Here is a 21,981-nt window from a genome sequence, read left to right on the forward strand (position 1 = left end):
ATGAATTGGATGATGGGTATACATATTACTCTGCCCCACATAATAAATTATCAGAGCTGCTTGCCGAAGCATCCTCCATCTATGTCTCTCCTAGGACTTTATCTGATCATAATGCATTAATTGTTGAGTGCTCCTGGCCTCGAATTAGGAAGCCCCCCAGGCAGTGGACTTTCGAAAGGAAACTTCTGTTTGATGAGGCCTACAAGGTACATATAAGAAAAGGGTTAATAGAGTTTCTTGACATTAAAAGAGGTACAGCCTCTGATCAGGTGGTATGGGACGCTTTAAAGGCTGCAGTTCGCGGAGAGACTAAAAGTTTCTCTTCATTTCGGTGGAAGCAAGAGCAAGAGCAAGAGCAATTGAATTGTCGTATGGAGGAGCTTAGATTAGCAGAATTAGAACTAGCCTCTAAAATTAAAAATGCCTGTGATGTAGAACACGCCCAGCAAGTTGTAGCTATATTAAAATCTAAACTTTTGGAGTCTTTCGGCGTAGACTTAGCTGCTAAGTATTTACAATATCGTACCATGATGTTTGAATTTGGTGAAAATTCGGGAAGGGTTTTAGCGAAGAGGCTCCATCAGAAAAGCGTACAGAGTCGTGTCACGCGAATACAGGATGAAAATGGTATGGTTAAGGATACTCCAGAAGGAGTAAATGGAGTATTTTTAAAATTCTATGCAGAGCTTTGCGAGCAGCCAGGTAGAATCAGAGATTGGGGACTTTTTATCGAGCCAAAATACTTCTAAGATATCACCTGAACAGAACGAATTATTATCTGCCCCTATCTCATGGGAGGAGGTGGTATTAGCGGTCAAAGCATTGGCCAATGGCAAGGCTACAGGCCCAGACGCTGTGCCTCTCGAGTTCTACAAGTTTTTTTTTACAGAGATTCGGCAAGACCTCCTTGCTGTTTTTAGGGCTGCTCAGAAAGGAATGGTCCCTGACTCATGGCGGCAGACTACGATTGTCTTGTTCAAAAAAAAAAGGTAAGCCAGAGTTGTGCCCATCATCTTTTCGGCCAATTTCTCTTATTAACAGCGATTCCAAAATATTTTCGAAAATATTAGCCACTAGACTAGTCGAGGTAATAGTCCCATTAGTATCCCTGCGCCAACATGGATTTATTCCTGGTCGTGACACTGCAGACCATGTTCGGCGTGTCATTGCACTATTGGATTGGGCACAGGCCACGGCTTCTCCCCTCGGGGTGATCCTGTTGGACGCTGAGAAAGCGTTCGACAGGGTCTCCTGGGGGTTCTTGTGGGCCGTGCTCAGGTGGAAGGGCTTTAGTACTGAATTTATCCACGCTGTTCAGGCACTGTATATCTCTCCAGAGGCAGCACTTCGTATTTCGGGCCAGATGACCGATTATTTTAATATTAGTAGGGGCACTCGACAGGGGTGTCCGTGTTCCCCCTTATTGTTCGCCCTATATATTGATCCGTTTCTAAGTAAAATTGAAGGGGGATAGGAGTATAGTACCTATAAGAGTTGGCACCACAGAGTATCGAGCCCTTGCCTATGCAGACGACATTGTTGTGTTAACGTCGGATGTCTCCTCTGCACTTCAGGTACTTAACGTGTCTGCAGCACAATTTGGCTCAGTGTCTGGGTATAAGTTAAATGTGGCTAAGACCCAGGTTGTTCAAACGACAGATATGTCATACTCTGGGACTTTAATAGTTAGGGAAGCAACGTATCTTGGGGTAAGAATTTCAGCGGCAGTCGATGCTATTCCGGATTTAAATATTCTTCCGGTTATAGACACAGTAAATACTAAACTTAAACGATTGGATCATTTACATTTGTCTCTTTACGGCCGATGTAGTGTTCTTAAAATGCTTATATTGCCAAAGTTCTTATATCTCTTTAGGACAATTCCTTTAGTAATATCTCAAAGCAGTTTGGCTAAGGCAGATAGGATCATCTATAGGTTTCTGTGGGGGTATAAGCGCTCTCGCAGGGCTGCCAAGTGGATGTGCCTTCCTTTGAATCGAGGCGGTTGGGCAGTACCTAATCTGGTGCTGTATTATTGATCTGCAATAGTACAGACTTTGGGAGTGCCGCTTCTAGGTAATAGATTCAAAGTTTCGCTATGTAATTATCCTACTATTTTTGAGATTGGTTTAGGCACTGCGGCTGAGGGTATTCTGGTTAAAATTCTAGAACAGAGTTACTTTTAAAAAACTAGATTCAAGGTAATTAATGCCATGTTCCTAATCTGGCAGCGAATTCGGCGGAAATTGTCCATTCACCAGTTTAACGTATATACTCCTTTTAAAGCATCCCGACTTTTTTCACCCTCCATTTGCCAAGATCTGGTAATGTCTAGATGGCAAGTACAAGGAGTTCAGGTTATTGGAGATTTGGTGGGGGATGGGCAACTGCTATCTTTTTCAGGCTTGAAGGATAAATATCAGCTCTATCCTCATGATTTTTTTAAATACCTTCAGGTTGGAAGTGTTTTGTTTGCACAGCTTGTAGGAAATCCATTACTATTCGATAAAATAGAGATTTTTGAACTCATTCGGAAGAAAGCCAAAATAGGTATGATATATCAGCATTTACTATCTAGCCTACTGGATGATCTATGTGCACAAGGGTCAAGGTGGGCAGATAAATTAGGGAAGACGGGTATGGATTTAAACCCGGCTTTGGAGTTCGCAAGTAAAGTTTTGGTCTCCGGTAGTCTTCGGACTCAAAGTTATATGTCAATGTTCGATCTTTATTATACACCTGCAAGAATTGCAAAATGGGGTAGTAGTAAAGGGAACCATTGCTCAAGGTGTGGGTTATACGCAGCAAATGCAAGCCATATGTTTTTTTCTTGTCCTAAATTGATTGAATTCATATCAGATATAGAACGTTTTATTAATTTTATGTTAAAGATTCAATGTACCTTGACACCTGAGATGGTGATAATGGGCTATGATGGGGTAGTATCTTTGGGCAATTCATGGTATACGTCTGCGTTTTTGGTCATTGCTATGTCCACGATTCGTTTATGTATAACTTCACAATGGCTTTCTCCTGAAGCCCTGACATTTATTAACTGGAGAACTAGACTGCTTGCTATCCATAAACTTGAATCTTCAGTCTATTCAATAAAGGGTAGGCGGAGGCGGGAGCTTGCTTCTAAGATATGGGCTCCGGTGGAGAAATGGATTAATTAGCCACGTTACTTTTTCTTAATGTTATTGAATATGTTTTTGCATATGAGAAGCAATAACTAGTTTAATTGTATCTTAGACTGAAAGCCATGACTGTATTGTTTGTTTGTGTACTTATGAAAATACAATAAAAATATTTAAAAAAAAAAAAAAAGAAATTTGCTGCCTGTGACGCAACCTGTTTACCAGATGCGTCCAACAATTTATATTCTTTATCCGGAGGAGGGGCATCACATGTTTGGGAATTTGCCCGTTTAGGGGCATTTGACACTACCAGGGAGTAGTGCTAAAGGGAGTTGCCCTTTGAAACAAGCTGGATCATTTGGATCTGGTTTATACTTTTTATCAACCCTGGGATTGAGAACTCTAGCCCTGACGGGGTCTTTAAACACATCAGGTGCAGGTTTAATCATACCTTTTAACATAGGTAAAGTACTTGTTGACTTTTGTGATGTGTAAAAGTCTCTAATTAAAAATCTTCCTCCAAAGGGTTCGAGTGTAACGCTACCCCATGATATTTGGCAGCTCTATTTATTAGTTGTGCAAAACCTATGTTGTCGTCTGGAGGGGATGGTTTAGATGAGTAGAAGTCTGGTTCAGGTACATTTGGGACATTATTATAATCGTCCCAAGGGTCAGGTGGTGGGATACTGTGTATGTCATCATCATCATTATCCCCTTTTGGGTCTTTATCCGCATCCCCAAAATCATCCTCATCATCTTGTGGTGCAGGTGAAGAAGGAAGCAGTGGAGAGTGTGGGAGAAAGTGGTATCGTTGGAAGATTTGGAGATGGAGAGGAAGGTCTGAAAGGTGAAGTTCCTATGTCTCTCTTCTTTAAAGGTACCTCAGGTACTTCTAAGGTGTCCAATTTCCTATTTTTACGTGGTATTGTTGTTATATGACCTGTAAAAGGGACAATGTGTAGGGTTGTTTGTTTCGGATCCACAGAATCTGGTTGAAACAGTTCTTTGCAGCCATTGTCTTTTTTTGGCACCAATGATTTTGGTTCCAATTGGTGCCTTGATTTAGTCTCTGTAGCTTTAGGAGGGGTCTTGGTCTCCTTATGCTTTGGTGGAGTTTGAGTCCGAAATCTTTTTCGGCTCCGAAGATTTATGGTTTTTCTTCAGTTCCTAGGGCTTGTCCTCGGTGTGTTTCGGTACCGAAAGGCTCGGCGTCAAAGCAGTCTTCGGTGCCGATGTAACAGGGCATGGCACTGTGTTTGTGTAGGGCTTTTGTTTCGGTGCCCTGGATTGTTTTTCGGTACCGGTACGTGGCTGACTCTGTCCCGAGCTGCCTGAAGGCTTTTCTTTGGGCTTCGGAGCAGGGCCCGAGGGCGGGGCATCTGAAGTATTATCTCGGTGTCGACCAGAGCCGAAGGTGTTACCTGAGCCTCATCTTTTGTTTTAGATGGGGCAGGGATGTCGGTACTCACGATCCGTTGACCTGGAGTAACCGGCTGATCCTCGGCATCCGATTCGTCGGCCTTGGAGACAATGATGTCTTTATCCTCCGGTTCTTGTTCTGTTGGAACATCGGTCCTGCATCGAAGATGTCGTGCGGCGCCGAGGTAGTAGATGGAGACATTATGTGACGTCGAGCCTGGCGATCACACATGGTCTTCTTTGATCTGACGAAAGCACAGGCCTCGCCATCTTTGTCCTCCTGTTCTGGAGAGAGGCAAAGGTTACAGACCTCGTGGAGATCAGTGTGTAGGAATTCAGCACCACACATGGGGCATTTTTTAAATGGAGTTCTTTCCATTGACTGCAGGGCCTGATGGCGCAGATAGGCCCAACGGCCCACGTCGACGACCGGAATCGAAGGTCTTGATGAATTTTTGGATGCGCGTCAAAGGGGAACGCTATCGAAACAATACTGTAGAGCTGTGAGGGATTGCGCATCGAAAGGGGATCGAGTACGACACCGACCCAGAGCGCAGCAAGTTACATCCGAACCCGATGGCGGAAAAAAACTGAGGATGGAGTTGATGCCCATGCGCACTATAGTCCTAAGGAGAAGTCAATTATCTCGTGACTACAAAGAACTTCTTCCAATACAACAACAAAGTGCAAACATCCGAGCCCAACACCAGATAGCAATCTATGCACAAGTATATATTCTGCAGCTCATATGCCTCGAACAGTTTTGTTTTCCCATCAGGTGGTATCAGCTTTGTGCTACCACCCTGTGGGAGACAATTTTACTTTCCTCGCCTGTGCTCCAAGGCAGGGAAATAGACCGTGTCCTGGGAGTTGAAGAAACCAGGTAACCATACTTGAGCTGGCCCCGGAGGATGGGGTCCCAGAGGCCATTGAACAGCTCTGGGAAGGGAGCCGCACGGCTTCCCTTCCAATCTATTGATATGCAGCCTTGTGGAGAATGGGGTTCCTGGGGCCTTTTTAGGGACAAGGGGGGGCCCACATGCCCCCCCTAATGTGTTTTTGGAGCCATGGACTGGGGTCCCCGGGGCCTTTACGGCTAGGGGAGAGGTCCACACACACTCTCCCCTTTATTTATGACAGGGCCCCTGCACCTCTTAGAGGCTTAGGGAGGGCGGCGACGCAACCCCTTTCCCTAACCTTTGCACACAGTCCCCAGTCCCAACCCCAACCCGGGAGGTATTTTATGGAAACAACTTTTTAATTTTTTTACCACAGATCCTCTGAGAATTTGCGCAAAAATAAAAATGAAAAAGAATTGACAAAACGACCCCCCCCCCCCCCACGGCATAGGGGGTCAGGGTATTCCCCTGCACCCTTTAGGGCTCAATACTGGGTCCCAAGTCTTAAGCTGGCTGCCGCCACATCCGTGGTAATGTGACATACGCAACCCAAAAAATGTATTTCCTATAGAAACACAAATATATATATACACACACGTATACATGTATACATCTGTGTGTGTGTGTGTGTGTGTAATATATATATATACATATATATATATATATATATATATATATATACACAGATAGAGAGATACTCCTTGTATTTCCTCATAAAAGAATGGAACGGATTCCAATTAATTAGTGCTTGCAGGTATTTATTTGTTGCTTCTTGCCGCCATGACGCGTTTCGGGCTACCCAGAGCCCTTGATCACATGACATGCTCACATTTTTCCCCGATTTTTAAAGTGACAGTGATTACTGGCGATAGTAAATATAAAAGACAGACTAACATGTTGTTCCTCTGTTATTCTACTTTGCATTCGTCATGAATCTCAGTATATATATTTGGAAACTTCATCTAAATAAATAAATACCTTTACGGAACATTCATAAATATTAATAAATATCCCACTATGTTATTACATCCATTAACACACAAGTTAAAAAGCCACATATCTCCCGGTAATGTTGTATCCGAGCCTTCATGCAGGTTATATCAGCACAATGCATGATCTGATTGATATTACATTTTCAATAATTCAATGATGTGCAAATTTGCTACTTTCCTAAAAACAGTAAAATTGTAAAATACATTTTTTTTTATACAAAATAACATACAAATGACACATAATTAAAATTCCAATTATGTCGCAACTTTAGCTGTTGACGCCACTGTTGTATTATTGATGGGTAATCCATATCTGCATATTGTGTTTGCTATATTAAACCTGTGCTTATATTGGATCCACTTATATAATTGTGATGAAGTTCATAGTACAGTACATGACATGTGCAAAGTGTGCTATAAAAGTGCTAATGTGCTGTTTTTTAACAAACATTTTTATTCTTTGTTCAATAAAGTGACTACTGTGTACCATGAGCCCATGGTACTCCTAGTAAAAACACCAGGCATTATATCAAGGAGGAGGGGCAGATTAAAATATCATGATGTATTTACAGAGTTATATTCAGTATTCGGAGTATTCATATTAGAGCCAGGTGTACAAATCTTCAGTAGTATTCAAATCGTGCGGATTCTTACGGTCTAGTTCTAGAATAGATTTTGTTTCCAGTCGCCAGAGTATTGCCTCCCCGTCTTAATAGGGGGACATTATCTATTATATAGTACTTCAACGGATTCAAATCTTTATTGTGTGTTTCGTTGAAGTGATGGGCTACCGGATAGGAACTATCGTTGTTGGTAATTGACCGGAGATGTTGTAATATCCTCTTGTGGACCTGGAGACGTGTGCAGCCGATATATCTCAATCCACAAGAGCATTCTAATATGTAAACCGCAAACTCAGATTTGCACGTTAAAAACTTACTGATGAGAGTAGGTTTGTCATTGAAAGGCGAGTGTTACGTGGTTTTGCTTTCAATATATTTACATGCCTTGCATGCTGCACACCTCACAAAACCTTTACGTTTGGTCAGCCAGTTGGGGTTAGTGGGAACTTCAGGGCTGCTACGGACTAGGTGATCACTGGTACTACATGCTTTTCTGAAGGTGATGGTGGGGGAAGCTGGCATTTTGTCACCAATGACTGGATCACTTAACATAAGGTGCCAATTACTTTTGATTATATTCCTAATCCAATTTCTTTGGTTATTGTATGTTAGAATTAACCTGGGATTGTTGACTGTATTTTCACTGGTGTTTGCTTGTCTGATCTTATTGTGTGAGGGTTTGAACAGTAGGTCACTTCTAGTCACTGTTTTAGTACGGGCAATTGCATGATCTATCACCTTTTGACCATAGCCTCTACCTAAAAATCTAGATTTACATTCTTGCTGTGCTATGTTTAGGTCGTCATGTTTGCTGCATATCCTGCGTACACGCAACATTTCACCGTACGGAATACTTTCAATTGTATGTTTTGGGTGGAAGCTGCTGCTATGCAGGATAGTGTTCCCTGATGTGGGTTTGCGATGTAATCACATAAATATATATATTTTTTTTTTAAGACATTTTTATAAATTTTCTTGTAAGCAAACCAACAAGACACTTGGAACAGCACACATCCCATCATGTCTGTCAATAACATACACCATTTGGCAATACATAAGTGGATCCCAGACCAGCACAGTGCCGCATAGCCGGCAACAGTCTCTGACCCCTTCATCCCCGGAGCCTCCCCCTCAGTCCGAGTCCGAAGATTCATCTTGTGACAGTGGTGGAGGGTTGCATATTTCCCCTCTGAATTTGTTCCAAGCCCCCCAAACCTTGTCCCACTTTCGGGGGCACCCCCGCCTGATAAACACAGAGTGTTCCGCAAACATTGCTGCATCCATGTCCCTACTCCATGCGGTCAGTGTTGGTCCCCTCTCCGCCCCCCATTTTTGGGCTATGTTCCTTTTAGCCGTGATGATCCCCAGTGTCACCCAGTTCTGCGCCTGCCGATTGAGGTCATTGGGCTCCCACACATTTAACAAGCATCGCCAGGGTTCAGGCACCAATGACACTCCGCACACCTGTGACATCGTCCTCATCACTCGTCTCCAGAAATCTCGGATGATTGGGCAGTCCCAGATAGTGTGGTAAAAGGTCCCCACCTCCCCACAACCACGCAAGCAGAAGGGATGTGTTGCTCTACTCATTTTGTGCAGTAACTGTCCGGTGTAGTACGAGCGGTGCAGGATCCGAAGCTGCACCAGGCGCAGCCTTGAGGGGATACCCGCCTCTCGCGGCGAGGCCAGCGTCTTGCGCCATTCCGGGTCATCAAATTCCCCTACCTCCTCTGCCCACCTCTCCCGCAGGGGCTCCATGGGGTCCGTCAGATTATTAATGAGCTTGCGGTATGTGAGGGACGTAGCCTTCTTGGGCATATACTCCGTCAGCAACCTGTCTTCCAGCGGGGATGACTCCGGAACCTCCTGCCCGGGTGTCAGATGCGACATCAGGGCGTGTTTAATCTGAGTGTATCTGAACCACTCCGAGGGAGCGAGCTCATATTGCTGCTGCAGTCGCGTGAACTGAACGATTGCCCCCCCTGTGCCACATGTCGCCCACTACCGAAATGCCGATGGAATCCCAGGCATCGAATCCTTTGCTACCCCTCAGCCGCCCCAGTTGCTTAGCATCCCACAGAGGTGTGAGTTGAGTCAGTACTCCCCGCCACCCGAGTTTAGCCTGTGCTGCGTGCCAGATAGACACCGTCTGTCGCAAAGGGCCGATCAGCTTCGGTGCCAATCGTCCATCATATAAAGGGGACAGCATACCCCTCTCACCTAGTATGTCTCTGTCTGCCCTAAACGCCGGATCAGACTGTGGCGCGTGGAGCCATTGGTTAATCACCTTCAGCTGGTATGCCCAATAATAGAGCTGGATATCCGGGAGCGCAATTCCCCCGTCGTACCACCCACGAACTAGTTTGGTTTGCGCAATGCGTGCCGGCTTGTTACCCCACAACAGGCTGGAGACTTGCGTTGCTATCGCGCGGAAGTAGGCCGGCGGCACCGGGTATGGCGTGTTTTCAAGTACATATAGGAAACGCGGCAGAGCCATCATTTTGAAGAGCGCCGCTCCCCCCAACAGAGTCAGTGGCAGCGCTCCCCAGTGAAGCACATCCCGCTTGAGGCGATCCATCGGGGGGCTTAAATTGCGCCGAAAGAACTCCGCCGGATCCAGCGTCACATATAAATATTTGACTTCATCATGTAGCTTTCAAAGTCTTGCTCCATCAATATGGGTTACACTGCCTACTATAAATTGCCCCTGCCTACAACTCCCTGTGCTGCAACACTACCTTCCATTACCAGATCCACCACAATGTCACCATTACATTTGGGCCCTCTTGTTTTTCCATGTCAATGCTACAGAGAAAACACTAGAGCCTGCCTTATGTAAGAAGCTATTTGTGTCTCAACCTTTCAAGAGTGGAGATGGGCATATGGACAGCTATGTAATTAAACAGCTCAACATCTGTCTTTCAACAGAATAGACTGGCACATACAAGTGCATTTCTTTATAGAAATATAATATATATTTATTATTCCCACAGCAAAACAAGGACGCCTTACCGGAGCCTCCACGAAGGGGTGGCGGGTGCAAATCAATCAACCAAAGCGCTGCTCTTCCTCGTAAAATAACAGCATGCCGTGGACTCAAAATATTGCAATAAGCGGCGATTTTATTTTCAGCTTGGCAACCAAGTGACCAAGCAGTGTAAGCTCTGAAACGCGTAGAGTTGTTGCCAAGCTGAAAATAAAAAGACTGCTTTTTGCAATATTTTGAGTCCACGGCATGCTGTTATTTTACGAGGAAGAGCAGCACTTTGGTTGATATATAGATATATAGATATATTCCATGATTAACATGTATATAGGTGAGGCATCGACCCTGCAGGGCTTTCGGCAGTGGGATCGGAATTTCACTCCTTGGGGACATCTGGGTAGGGGACCACATATCTGCCTTCTCCAACCTGCAGCAACGCCACTCCCTTCACACCACCCGATTTTATAAGTACTTGCAGCTCCGACACGCCCTCACTATGCACTTCCCACCAGACACCTCACTTCCTGAATTCAGTCTGCTAGAAGCCCAGGTCAAGATGGGGAACTTGGGTAGATGGGGGGTGTCACGGATCTACCACCCCCTTGTGAACTATGACCCCCCGAACCCAAGACTCGCTGCACACCCGCTGGGAGGAATGGCTGGGTCCCCTGGAGGAAGCAGACGGACAAGACGCTCTCATGGCTCCCAAAACTGACGACCTCCTCTAAATTATGTCTCATCCAACTTTATTACCTTCACACGGCAAACCTTACCCCGCGCGCCTGTACAGGGCAAGACTACGCTCCTCCCCAGACTGTACATGCCCCGGCTGATTTTTATCACATGTTCTAGCTGTGCCCTGTTCTCGATTCATTCTGGGCGGGTGTGGAATCGGAGCTCACGCAGACTTTGGGATGGCTGGTCCCCCATGATCCCTTGCGCCTTCTCCGGGGAGTATTTGATGGTCTGGACGGCTCTAGAGCTGACAAACGCTTCTTGGGCACTGCGGTTGCAGTGGAAAAGCAAGATATTGCAGCGGCCTGGTCACAGGCCAAACCTCCTACCGTACGTAAGTGGCGACGAGGGGTGGATTGGTGCGCGGTCCAAGAGGAACCAGTCTTTGAGGCCCGGGGATGTCCTGAAAAATTTGAAAAGGTTTGGGGCAAGTGGCTTAATTTGCTGTTTTGAATACTGTGCATGTCTTTCTTCGGTCTCGCTACATTGCTTTTTCCCATGAAATGGCTTGTTTGAGGGCCTTATATTCAGGCCGAGTCTCCTGTTGTCTACTGGTGATGGACTTCGATACATTGTGCACGCCCATGCTGTCTCTAGGTCTTGTTTTTCTCAAATGCTGATAAATTTGATTATAAAATTTTTAAAAAAAAACATGTATATAGGTCACCGAATAGTTTACATATGTTATTTAATTATATGCTTATGGGTTTCTGTTTGTATTTTATCTACCACAATATGCCAATACGATCATAACAATTGTATCTATAAGTTCTTCACTATTGAAATATTCGTGAAAATATAAAACAAATATAAATAAACAAATGTAAAAAACACAAATAAATTATCTTTATGCACAGCAACACGTGAAAGCTGGAGTGTCTAATTATTTATCCATACATGTACTGGGGCTTTATATATTACAACTTGATACCGCTTTATTATTTTCCAGATGCATGTTTACCTTTCTGTGTGTGTGTGTATATACACACACATACACACACACACTCCTACAGTAGAAAAAAAAAACCTTCAACTTTCTCCAATTCACTACTCTGTGTGTCTCATCCTATCCCTCTTGCAATATATCCTCTACCTCTACTCATTGTACTGCTATGACCTCCCTAATAACCCTTTCTAGACCCTTCCCTCCTCTATCCGTTGTTTGCGTCATTCCAAACCTTATTTTACTACTATGATCTCCTAAATAACACTTTCTAGGCTCTTCTTCTATCCCTCCTTTATCCTATTCAATCTTACTAACTAACTCACATGTCAACCGCTCAACTTAACAACTGAAAGTTCCCCATACTAATCCATCACTAATCAACTTTGAGTTCCGGAGTAGCATGCTGCTCGCGAAACAACGCTTCAATTCCTCGTCAGGGGTGGTAAGCGCTATATAAATGCAATTTATATATCTAAGCATCTAACGTGTATCCACAATTCAGCACCACTGATGAGACAGATCACTATATATTTAATCACTATGTGGGTCAACGCAGCACCAACAAACATGGGTATTTGCACAGCAACAGAATCTAGAAGCTTCATCAGAACCTATGCAGTCATATGCATCTGCACATGTACTATTCCCAATGCAGGTGTTATCCTAAAACCATGCAACAAAAATAAAAGGTGGTGGTGAACAAAATAAGAAAGGGGTAGGGCAGAGCAGTTTGCAACAATACACACTGACTCACATGGACCTCCTACAGCCTTCAGGAGATAGGTGTACTCTAAATGCATGCATGGAACCCCAACTGCATGCACCAGACAAACGCTCAATTGTGCCCGACACAGAAGCTTTGTGTTATGTAAAGGTTCTGCTGCCCGATATCGACAAATTGTAGCATACAAGTGGGGAGTACACTCATTCCTGCCAAACAGAGCCTTTGCAGCATTTAGGAGATAGACACGCAATAGCCTGCCTGACACGTGCATCACTCACTACACTCTAAGCTCCTTTTTGTTTGCTTAGTTGTTATATATAGGTCCAGTGAAATTCTGAAACAATGCGGCATGCAAAAGACAGCTGTGCTCTGTACTTAATGTGCTTGTGCAAACTTTCACTGACCTGGGTACAAGAGCTGTGCATCAGTCCAGGGTAGGTTTTAAACTGCACTTTTGAGGGATTTACAACACACTTGAGCTTTTCAGAAGTTAGGGCTCCAAAGCGAACTGGAATCATGGGGTCCATCTCTCCGTGACACTGCAGGATGGGAATGTCCTTGTTCACACCATTGCCAGCAGCCTAAAGAAAAGATGACCACAGGAGTGTAAGCAACTCAACTGTACAGGTTCAGAATGTGCTGTGCACACATGCAGCTTACTCCGAGGGCCTACAGTTGATTATCTCCGGGGCGCACAGCAGCATGACAAGCTCTAGTTGGATGAACCTTGAGACACAATCTACTACTTACTCTCTGCAGAGCTCTTCACACAGAGCATACTCAGCGACGGTAGTTTTGCTAATGTTTTTTTCTTTTTAGGACATCACACTTTCCTCCTACTTCTTCATTTCATATCCCATTCCACACACCTTCATTCTCAGACTTGCACCCTTTTTTTATGGATCACCCTTGTACGCTCCAGTATCACAAAATGTGCTTACCCATCTGTAAGCAAGAAGGAATACTTACCTGAGGAAATGTTTGGTGAAGAGGCAGCCAGCAGCTGAGCCCTACAACTGCGCAAAGCTTGTGTGGGCAGGTGAGAGCTGTGTACAATGAAAGAGCCCCTCCCTATAATACAAGAAAAGGATAAAAGCAAAAGAAAGTATTTTGCACATAAAATGATGTGTTCAAGGCAACACACGCCGAACCCACCCGGTTGAAGTACTGGTTCCCCACACCATATCCCAATTGGAGTGAAGGAAGATGTGTTCCGCATCCTTTCAGTTGAGTCCCAGAGTTACAATTCAAATTTAAGTGATTTCCACATGATTAGGGACATTCTCTCGAATAACTCCTTGGTGTGAGGGAGAAGGGGGTGGGCTTTGGAAGGAGAGTGTGTGACAGTTACACCACATTGTTACCTGTGAAAATCCTCCTAGTATAATGCGACTGGCTGGGATCCCATTCTTCACCTCATGCTCAATAATCGCTTTGACTGCAATAAAAAAAAAAAAAGTTACCAGTGAAGGACTCATCCCAAAATGGACAAGTGTTGCTTGAAAACCTAATAGTTTAGATACAGAAAAGTGAAGCGAGGTATTCAGAATCATTTCCACACTAGGTGCCTGAAGTTACTTCATTTGCAGTCATCTGATGTGTGGCCATTATACTAATGGATCTAAGCATATCTACCACTGCAACCAAGAAGGAACTATCTAGGAGTGACGGTGGCTCCAGAACCTGACAAAAAACAGTTATCTTATTGATGTAAAAGAAATGACCAGCTCTCCCTGGGCCTCCAAAGCAACTGGATCAAAACATGTTAGTAACAAACATGTGTCTGGGGCTGACCGTTTCCTACGTTTTCTAGCCCAGCAAGACTACCTGAAACCTTTGTCGTCAGCCTCAGCCGTCCTTCAAAAAGATGATTATGCGACCTCTTGTTCTAATTTGGTGTTAATTTCAAAGTGGCAATCATAATGGTATTGCCTAATGGACATAAAAGTGTTCTCCTCCTATATGATGTGAACTTCTGAAATAAAGGGCCAGGCATAAGCCACCCAACGTGCAGGAGAACCACACTCAAAGTCTGTTCCAACAGTTATCCATCATTCAAACACAATTTTCAAGTCAACTTTCCCAGTAGGAAAGCATTAGCTCTAATTTAATAATTGGTACAACTTTGAAGTCATGAGAGTAAGGTCAGCTTCAGCTGCCATTCATCAGCCTCTTCCACATTCTGTAGTGCTAAATGAACAACTGCTCCTCTTGTGGGGGGTGTTACAGAACAACATTGGTATCCCACGTCCAAATAGCAAAACCATCTGTCACTTTTCAACACAATGCTATACAAATAATGTAACTCTATTGCATTTCGAAAGAAACTTGCTTCTGGAAAAAAAGGAAGCAAAAACCAATATTTTTTTTATGGAACATCTTCAAATCCCTCTGTGAATAGGACAACATTGCAAGAGCTTCACTGATCAGTCAATACAAAAAGGTCTGAAATGAACAAATAAGTAAAGATCTTGATCAAATGCCAGGCGGCAAACTCAAAAAGGCAGACAACTCAAAAAGTAAGTAGTAATCCGTTTACTGAAGAAACAGCAAGTAGGCCTATCTGATATACCAAACTGTAGACCAATTACAAACTAGCCATATCCAACCAAGCTATGTAAACCCAGTTTTACAATGGTACAGAAGGTTTTTCCCCAAACAACCAAATTGCTATATCCTGTACACACAATTTTCAGGACAGTACAAGGCACAGAGTGAGAGTCTGTCTTTACCTCCATCTTCAATGTAAGTTGAAGGCAACAGCATTAGAGGCCTAATATTAGTAGGTACATCTTTCTAACAGAATGTATAGAACCCTGAACATGCACCCATCACTGCCCAAATATGCAGCTAACAGGTCACTAAGGTGTAGGCCTATCTGATATACCAAACTGTAGACCAATTACAAACTAGCCATATCCAACCAAGCTATGTAAACCCAGTTTTACAATGGTACAGAAGGTTTTTCCCCAAACAACCAAATTGCTATATCCTGTACACACAATTTTCAGGACAGTACAAGGCACAGAGTGAGAGTCTGTCTTTACCTCCATCTTCAATGTAAGTTGAAGGCAACAGCATTAGAGGCCTAATATTAGTAGGTACATCTTTCTAACAGAATGTATAGAACCCTGAACATGCACCCATCACTGCCCAAATATGCAGCTAACAGGTCACTAAGGTGTTCAATAACACATGCTTCCACAATCTACCTAAACATCTACTGAGCAATGTACATGGAATGAGAAGGCCCAGCCCTTCAAACCCACAACTCACGAGGGTTGACATACTCACTAGACAGAAGCAAAGAACTTTGATCCCCAGCTCTACAAATCAAAATCAGATTTCAGTCTGATGGAAACCTTAGAAAAATGTATAAAGCTATCTCTGGATTACTGAGTGTGCTGCAATGCCATACCAATGGTAGATCAGGGGATGAACTAAAAATGACAACTAACAATAACAACGTCTGCAGTCTTCAATACCACTGTCCTAAACATTGATTCTTTTGGCAAGGTTTCATACCCTTGCACCTTTCAACAGCTCCCTCCACAGATTACAAATATTCACAACGCCCTCTTAGCGCCTTTCCATCTTTCACTGGTGTCATTACTTGTGTTTGAGAGTTCTCTAACTTGTTCACACTTATTTTAATGCCTCTATTCTGACACTGGTTAAGCAGATACATTTTGTAGGATTGTCACTCTTCAAAAATCAAGTGTAGACAGGCATTATAGGTCCTTTTCCACCACTCCTTGACCATTGGATAGAATGTAACAACTTAAATATTAATCCTCTCAAAAGTGGAATGATGGGATCACAACCTTTGTGGCATTTCCTTACTAACCCTACTGGAGAAAATGTAATCTGCCAATGGCACCTGAAATTTCCAATGTGGTTCAAGTCCGTTTCTTTCATTTTGGCTCTTGTCTTGGACAAAGTCAATTGTGCTTGTAGTGCCTCTATTTGACTTCCTGAATACATGCACAACTGCTTACAGGGCAAGCAGAATTCAGACGCTCGTACACTACACAGCCTTCGACAATGTAGTCACAAAGCTATCGAAAATTAAATCTCTTCACTTGTTGCCATTCAAGAATGCTTTACGTTAAATTATCTCTGCAAGTGTTCACTGAAGAAGGTCACAATTAGGAGGTAACAAATAAATGCCAACAACCTCTTTGGCAGCATTGCAGCAGAAGTAGACAAGCAAGGCTCCAAACACTTGAAACTATTCACACGTGTTATTAAGTGCACTGTGCCACTATACTACTGGGAGGACCCGCCCTTTCTGAGAACAATCAAGAAGGAAAACAGGCTTTCACAGCATTCATTCCTAGACAGATTGAGATTCCCATGACTCCATAGGTTTGCTTACGATATGCACCTTTCTCAGGAACTAGCATAACAAGGCTCAAGTAGCTAACCCTCCATCTCAATATACCCCTTCATGAAGGTGGCCTCTCACCCGTGGGATGTGGGGGGGCATACGGATATATTTAGAATCGTTGGGGTTAGGGAGAGGTCATGAAGCTGGCCTCTCGCCTGAGAATGTGTGTGTGGGGGGGGGCATACTGATATATTTAGAGTCACGGGGGGCAAGGGGGGGGGGGAGGTATAAGTCATCAATATTTTTTTTCATTTATTTTAGTTAGCAGCTAGACCACTTGAACTGGAAAAGCTTTAAATAGTATATTTTTGGTCACAGTAGGAAGAGTTTGGCCACCAAGCAGGCCTTGGCACGGTTGTTTTATGCAGTGCTGTGAAGGATGGACTTCCGCCACACATGGCGCCTCGGCCTGTGACATCTCTGCCTCACTCTCAAGAGATGCTCGTTTTGGGATGATCTAATCACAAACTCCTGACTTTTCCAGGACTGTCACGTCCCCATGGCCCGTTGCTGGTATAAAGCACGCCCCTTCCCCCTACCTACAGCCTCTCAGTGTATATATAGCGCCAGATAAAATATCCCACCCGTGCTGGGCGCTTGAAGAGCCTCGGTGCCCTGTTGACACATTTAAAGCTCTCCACAAAGTCAGCGGAGCCACTCCGCTCCATAATAGGCCCATTGTGTGGTGAGCGGCACTTTTTCACTCTGTATTATCACCCTGCTCCCTCAGGAGGGGAGGTGCTTTATGCTGCTGCTCTCTGCCCCCTCCCTCCCTGCTGCTCTCGGTCTGCCGCCCCAGGATCTAGAGAAGGTGGGGTGGGGTGGGGGGTTGGTGCTGCACTGGTGCAAGGCAGTTCATTAAAGTGGCCCTTTTCAAGCCTCTCACCCTTGTCATCCGTTTTTAAAAAACACGACAAACAGGCCCACGTGACCATCGCCTGCAGCCCGCTCAGTAGGGGCAGGGGCTTGAATGTGTGGTACTTCACATCCCACCCCCTCTGAAAAGTTATCCTTCTTGGCGCTCCACACCTACGGATCGCCGAGGGGGCCACACTTTTTCACCAGCAGCTCCGTCCCAATGATTGTATGGGAGTCACTGAGGCCGTGGGAGGCCTCTCGGGCCTCCGCTTCTCACATGCTCTGTGAAGGCTGGAATAAACCCCTTTCTGGTGTGAGAAGTGGAATGGATCACCCCCCAGATGTGTTTCAACCTAACAAAAAATAAAACAAGGATTCATCCGGGAAGAGAGATCTCAAATAGAAAGTGCAAGCACCCAGAGTCTGCCGGAATCCCTTGTCCTCCCCGTGAGCCTCTGAGCTCCGTGCCTGCTTCACAGCTGTTGTGAACACTTATCTTACTCCAGCCAATGGAAATAAGGGGCGGGGCTTAAAGCCCTTAAAGCCCTTTTCCCAAACTCCTCATTAGCAATAAACCTCACCGAGTGAGCAGCGCATGTGCACAGCAACGCTAGGCGAGACCTAAAAATGAGGCATTAAGGCTGACCAAGGTTTTAAGGTTCACTGATATCACAGTAGCTCTTTTAAGTGCCCCATTTTTTCTGGGGACTGTTAAAGAGAATTTTTGGATTCTCTTACAGTGCAAAATGCTTTTGACCCTGCTCAGTTCAATCAACACAAATTAAATGTGGGTTACTTAAGCAGTTGCCTTACTGAATCTGCTTTGGCTTGGCTAACTCCTCTAGCAACAACTTTGAATGCATGTTTGCCCACTTCTGATACCTTCTTACTTGAGTTTACGATGTTTGAATGCCCTGATCAAGATCCTTTCACTGAAGAAGAGTTGTGCAATATTCAGCAAGGTCGAATAGATATTTTGAGTTCTGTGACCAATAAACGTCTGAGTTACATAGCTTGAAAGAACTCATTTGGCTATTTTTTGATCATTAAGACATTAAGGAGGAGTTGATTTGTTTGTGATACTGTACTTCTTTTTCTGAAGTTGCTGACTTAGTGCAGCTAATTGAAGATTTATTACAGGAAAGATGAAAAGAAATGAAGTCCAGCGGGAAGTATTCTATTTCTTTCCAATTCTATTAGAGAATATTTATCTGGCAGACAAAAAATTTGAGTTAAACCATTGCTTCAACAGCTCATAAAAATTGGGGCAGCAAAGCAATCTTTGACTGAGAATGAGAAGGATGCTGAGCAAAGCCAGGTTGAGTTCATACTGTGGTGATGGTGAACCTTATAATTCAGATTGATCCCAAAAGTCCTCAAAGGAATCTTGGAAGAAACTAATCATTTCCTGAGAAAGGGAAGGCAGGTCACAATCATGTGTTTCATGAGAATGAGAATGAACGAATGGGAAGTTGTTGATGCACGTGCATTGTCAGATAGTGGAGTCTATGGAACGTTCATTCATATGGTTTGGGCCCCTAAAAATAATATTCCAAAGAGAGAATAGAAGACTCCTAAAGTAAATCAAACTGTTCATGCTACAGCATTAACTTGAGGTCCAGTTCCTGAAGTCTAATCTCATGCCGTTTCTCCAGTTTTTGGAAAGGCTAAAATATACTCACTTCCCCCTAAAATGAGTTAGTATTGCTCCCTATCAATAGAACCTGGCACTATTGTTCCTTACGGACATATTTATCCTATTAGAAAAGGAGAAGAAGATTCTAAAGCCCTCGTCGCAGCAGTGCAAGATATCGGATGGTAAAATAGGTTGTCCACACGGATTAAAATCGGACATTGAGAGAGCGACAAGAGAATAGGGCTGCAGATCGTGAGTAAAGAGTTTCAGCAGCTATCGCCAGTACGTTGGACGGACGCCAAACGTGCACCGCCCTGTTGGTCAGAGAATGGAGGAAGTTGCCCAAGTTCCAGGAAGTGAGGCGAGGCAAAGTAAACAGTGACAAACATAAGATACAATCAAGAGAAAGGAATAGTAAATGGACAATCACCTGGAAGGAAAAAAACAGACGTTGATCATGAGCAGAGGATTCCGGGGAGGGTGTCTGATATCATGAGGAACTGGAATAAGCACCAAATGGTGAGGAATTTTGGCACCCCCAACCACATCAAAAACAAGCATTGAAAATGCAACTGGTCTCGCCTTTGAATAAGTTAAAGCCATTTGCTTTGCTAATGTTATTGTATAGCAAAACAAATGGCTTTACCTTATTACAAGGCGAGACCTATTGCATTTTTAATGCTTGTTTGTATACTAACCGGATGCCTGAGGAAAAGAGAGAATGCACCCCATTTTAGCAGCCAAAGTGCATAAGTATTTCATCTAGTGTGAGGCACAGTAGAGAACTGTATCTGCCCTATCACTGCGTGATCTTCTACCGCAGCAGCCAATTAGGAGTCAGGTCATCATTTGGCAGGAGGTAGCTCATCCTTCTGCTTAGAAGTGAAACAGGATAGCAGGATGAAAACCCTAAGGCCCCTCCCCCACCAACGGCCAGTTGTGCCCACAACAGTATCATATATATATATATATTTGCTGGTAGTCGAAAGCTGGCGCCGCAATGTGCCGGAGCAAATGGCGAGCAAGCGCTGGTTACACTGCTTGAAATGCAGTGTGACATGCACTGTTAAAACGTTATACCTCATTTCAACTCTTAATCGGGCACAGAATAAGCACTCGTTAATTTTAGAACCCCTGCAAATGACGGGGTGCCACTCTTATCTTGATTGTTTAAAAAAATAAAAATAAAAAAAGGACTCCCTTTTGTATTCCTTGAAATGCTTAGACTGCGATTCTTTTTTGGTGCATCACTCACTGTGAATTTCACACCCAGTCAACAGTGTCTGCACTATGAGACAGTAGTTTGCCTCAATCCCGAATTACAATTGTTGTGCTATTAAGATTCTGTACTTGCCGTCTTTAACCTGCTTGGAGCACGAGAAGCGCCCGATGGTGTGGGACCTCGCTTCACATACAGTGTAGAGCCTCTGCCTCGAGGCACGCTGGTTGTCAGTCAAAGAGCACTGTGCAACGTCACTAATACCGTGTGGGATTGAGTTCACACTGGTAGTCATCTAAGATGGAGTCTGAGCCTGCAGCGCGGGGGCATGAAGTGAGCTGTATTTAACCTGCTTGGAGCACGAGAAGCGCCCGATGGTGTGGGACCTTGCTTCACACACAGTGTAGCATCTCTTTAGTCACCTCCTTCCCGTCCATTAAAAAATAATAAAAATAATAATAAAAGCCCCTGGGGTGCAGGTCTCGGGGATCTCTGCATCGTAATGTTTTGTTGTTATGTGCTAGGTTCGTTCCAGGCTCAGGGGCGGCGGCTTGTACCCTCTGCAGCCTTTATTGCCCCGCCCCTACTTGTCCAGACCTCCCCACCCCCCCCATTAGTTTAATAATCAATATTGTGCGTGTAATTCGGTCTGAAAGGGACAGGCTGCGCAACAGCTGGGATCCAGAGCAGCGGTCGAGGCAATGAACCCCCTGACTGCGGGTGAAGGGTGGACACGGGGGTGAGTGAGGGGGTGGTGGTTAGTGGGATAGAAGGGTGAGCTGACATCAAGGAGCCCGGAACCATGTGGCATCTCGCAACCGTGTTCCTACCATTATATTTGTTGATAGTGTTATTATTCTTTTTTACTGAGTGCCAACTCGGTCCGAAGGCATCGTAGCGCTCTACATAAGCACTAGGTACATTACACAAGTATTATTAGTATTAATACTGCTGCGCTTCTTGATGGTATCGTTTTTGATAGCGGAATAAATATCGTTAATATAACTGTTGCGATGATGAGTGTTCCTATCGAAAACAGAAAGAGGCATATTACAGAACCGAACAAGAAGGAAAAGGAAAGAAAAAAAATGGAAAGAAAGAGGTAAGGCGGGAAGGAATGAGTGAGAGGAATTTAACAAAAGAGGGCGGGGTGAGAGATGGAAAGAAAGGGCCTGCAAAGAAAGCAAACAAGACGTATGATGAAAGCTCCAAAATTAATTTTCAGCAAGCAATTGGAGAATTAACGATCAGCATCTTTGGTTACAAAACAGACGCGAAGACGTCATGAGAGGAAAAAACAATGAAAGAACGCACGCAAAAAAAAGTGCTCGCCAGTCAGCCACTGTTTATTTTTGCATCGCGCTCTCACTTTAAAGTGCGATGCAAAAATAAACATGCGGCCTGCTCTCCTTCTGTT

At 44.2% G+C, this 21,981-nt stretch overlaps 1 protein-coding gene across 3 annotated transcripts in view; it reads right to left on the reverse strand.

Moving 5' to 3' along the window:
• The window catches only part of LYPLA2 (lysophospholipase 2), a 69,545-nt gene that overhangs the window by 23,650 nt on the left and 23,914 nt on the right, over window positions 1-21,981 (reverse strand). For all 3 annotated transcript variants that reach the window (XM_085648314.1, XM_085648313.1, XM_085648315.1), the window contains exons 7-9: window positions 13,826-13,899; window positions 13,431-13,532; window positions 12,866-13,042 (exon numbers count right to left, since the gene is read on the reverse strand). In XM_085648314.1, the coding sequence (XP_085504440.1) occupies window positions 12,866-13,042; window positions 13,431-13,532; window positions 13,826-13,899 (353 nt within the window). The remainder of the gene's footprint in view (window positions 1-12,865; window positions 13,043-13,430; window positions 13,533-13,825; window positions 13,900-21,981) is intronic.

This window comes from Triturus cristatus, chromosome 3_2 (genome assembly GCF_964204655.1).
Source record: "Triturus cristatus chromosome 3_2, aTriCri1.1, whole genome shotgun sequence".
Lineage (NCBI taxonomy): Eukaryota > Metazoa > Chordata > Amphibia > Caudata > Salamandridae > Triturus > Triturus cristatus.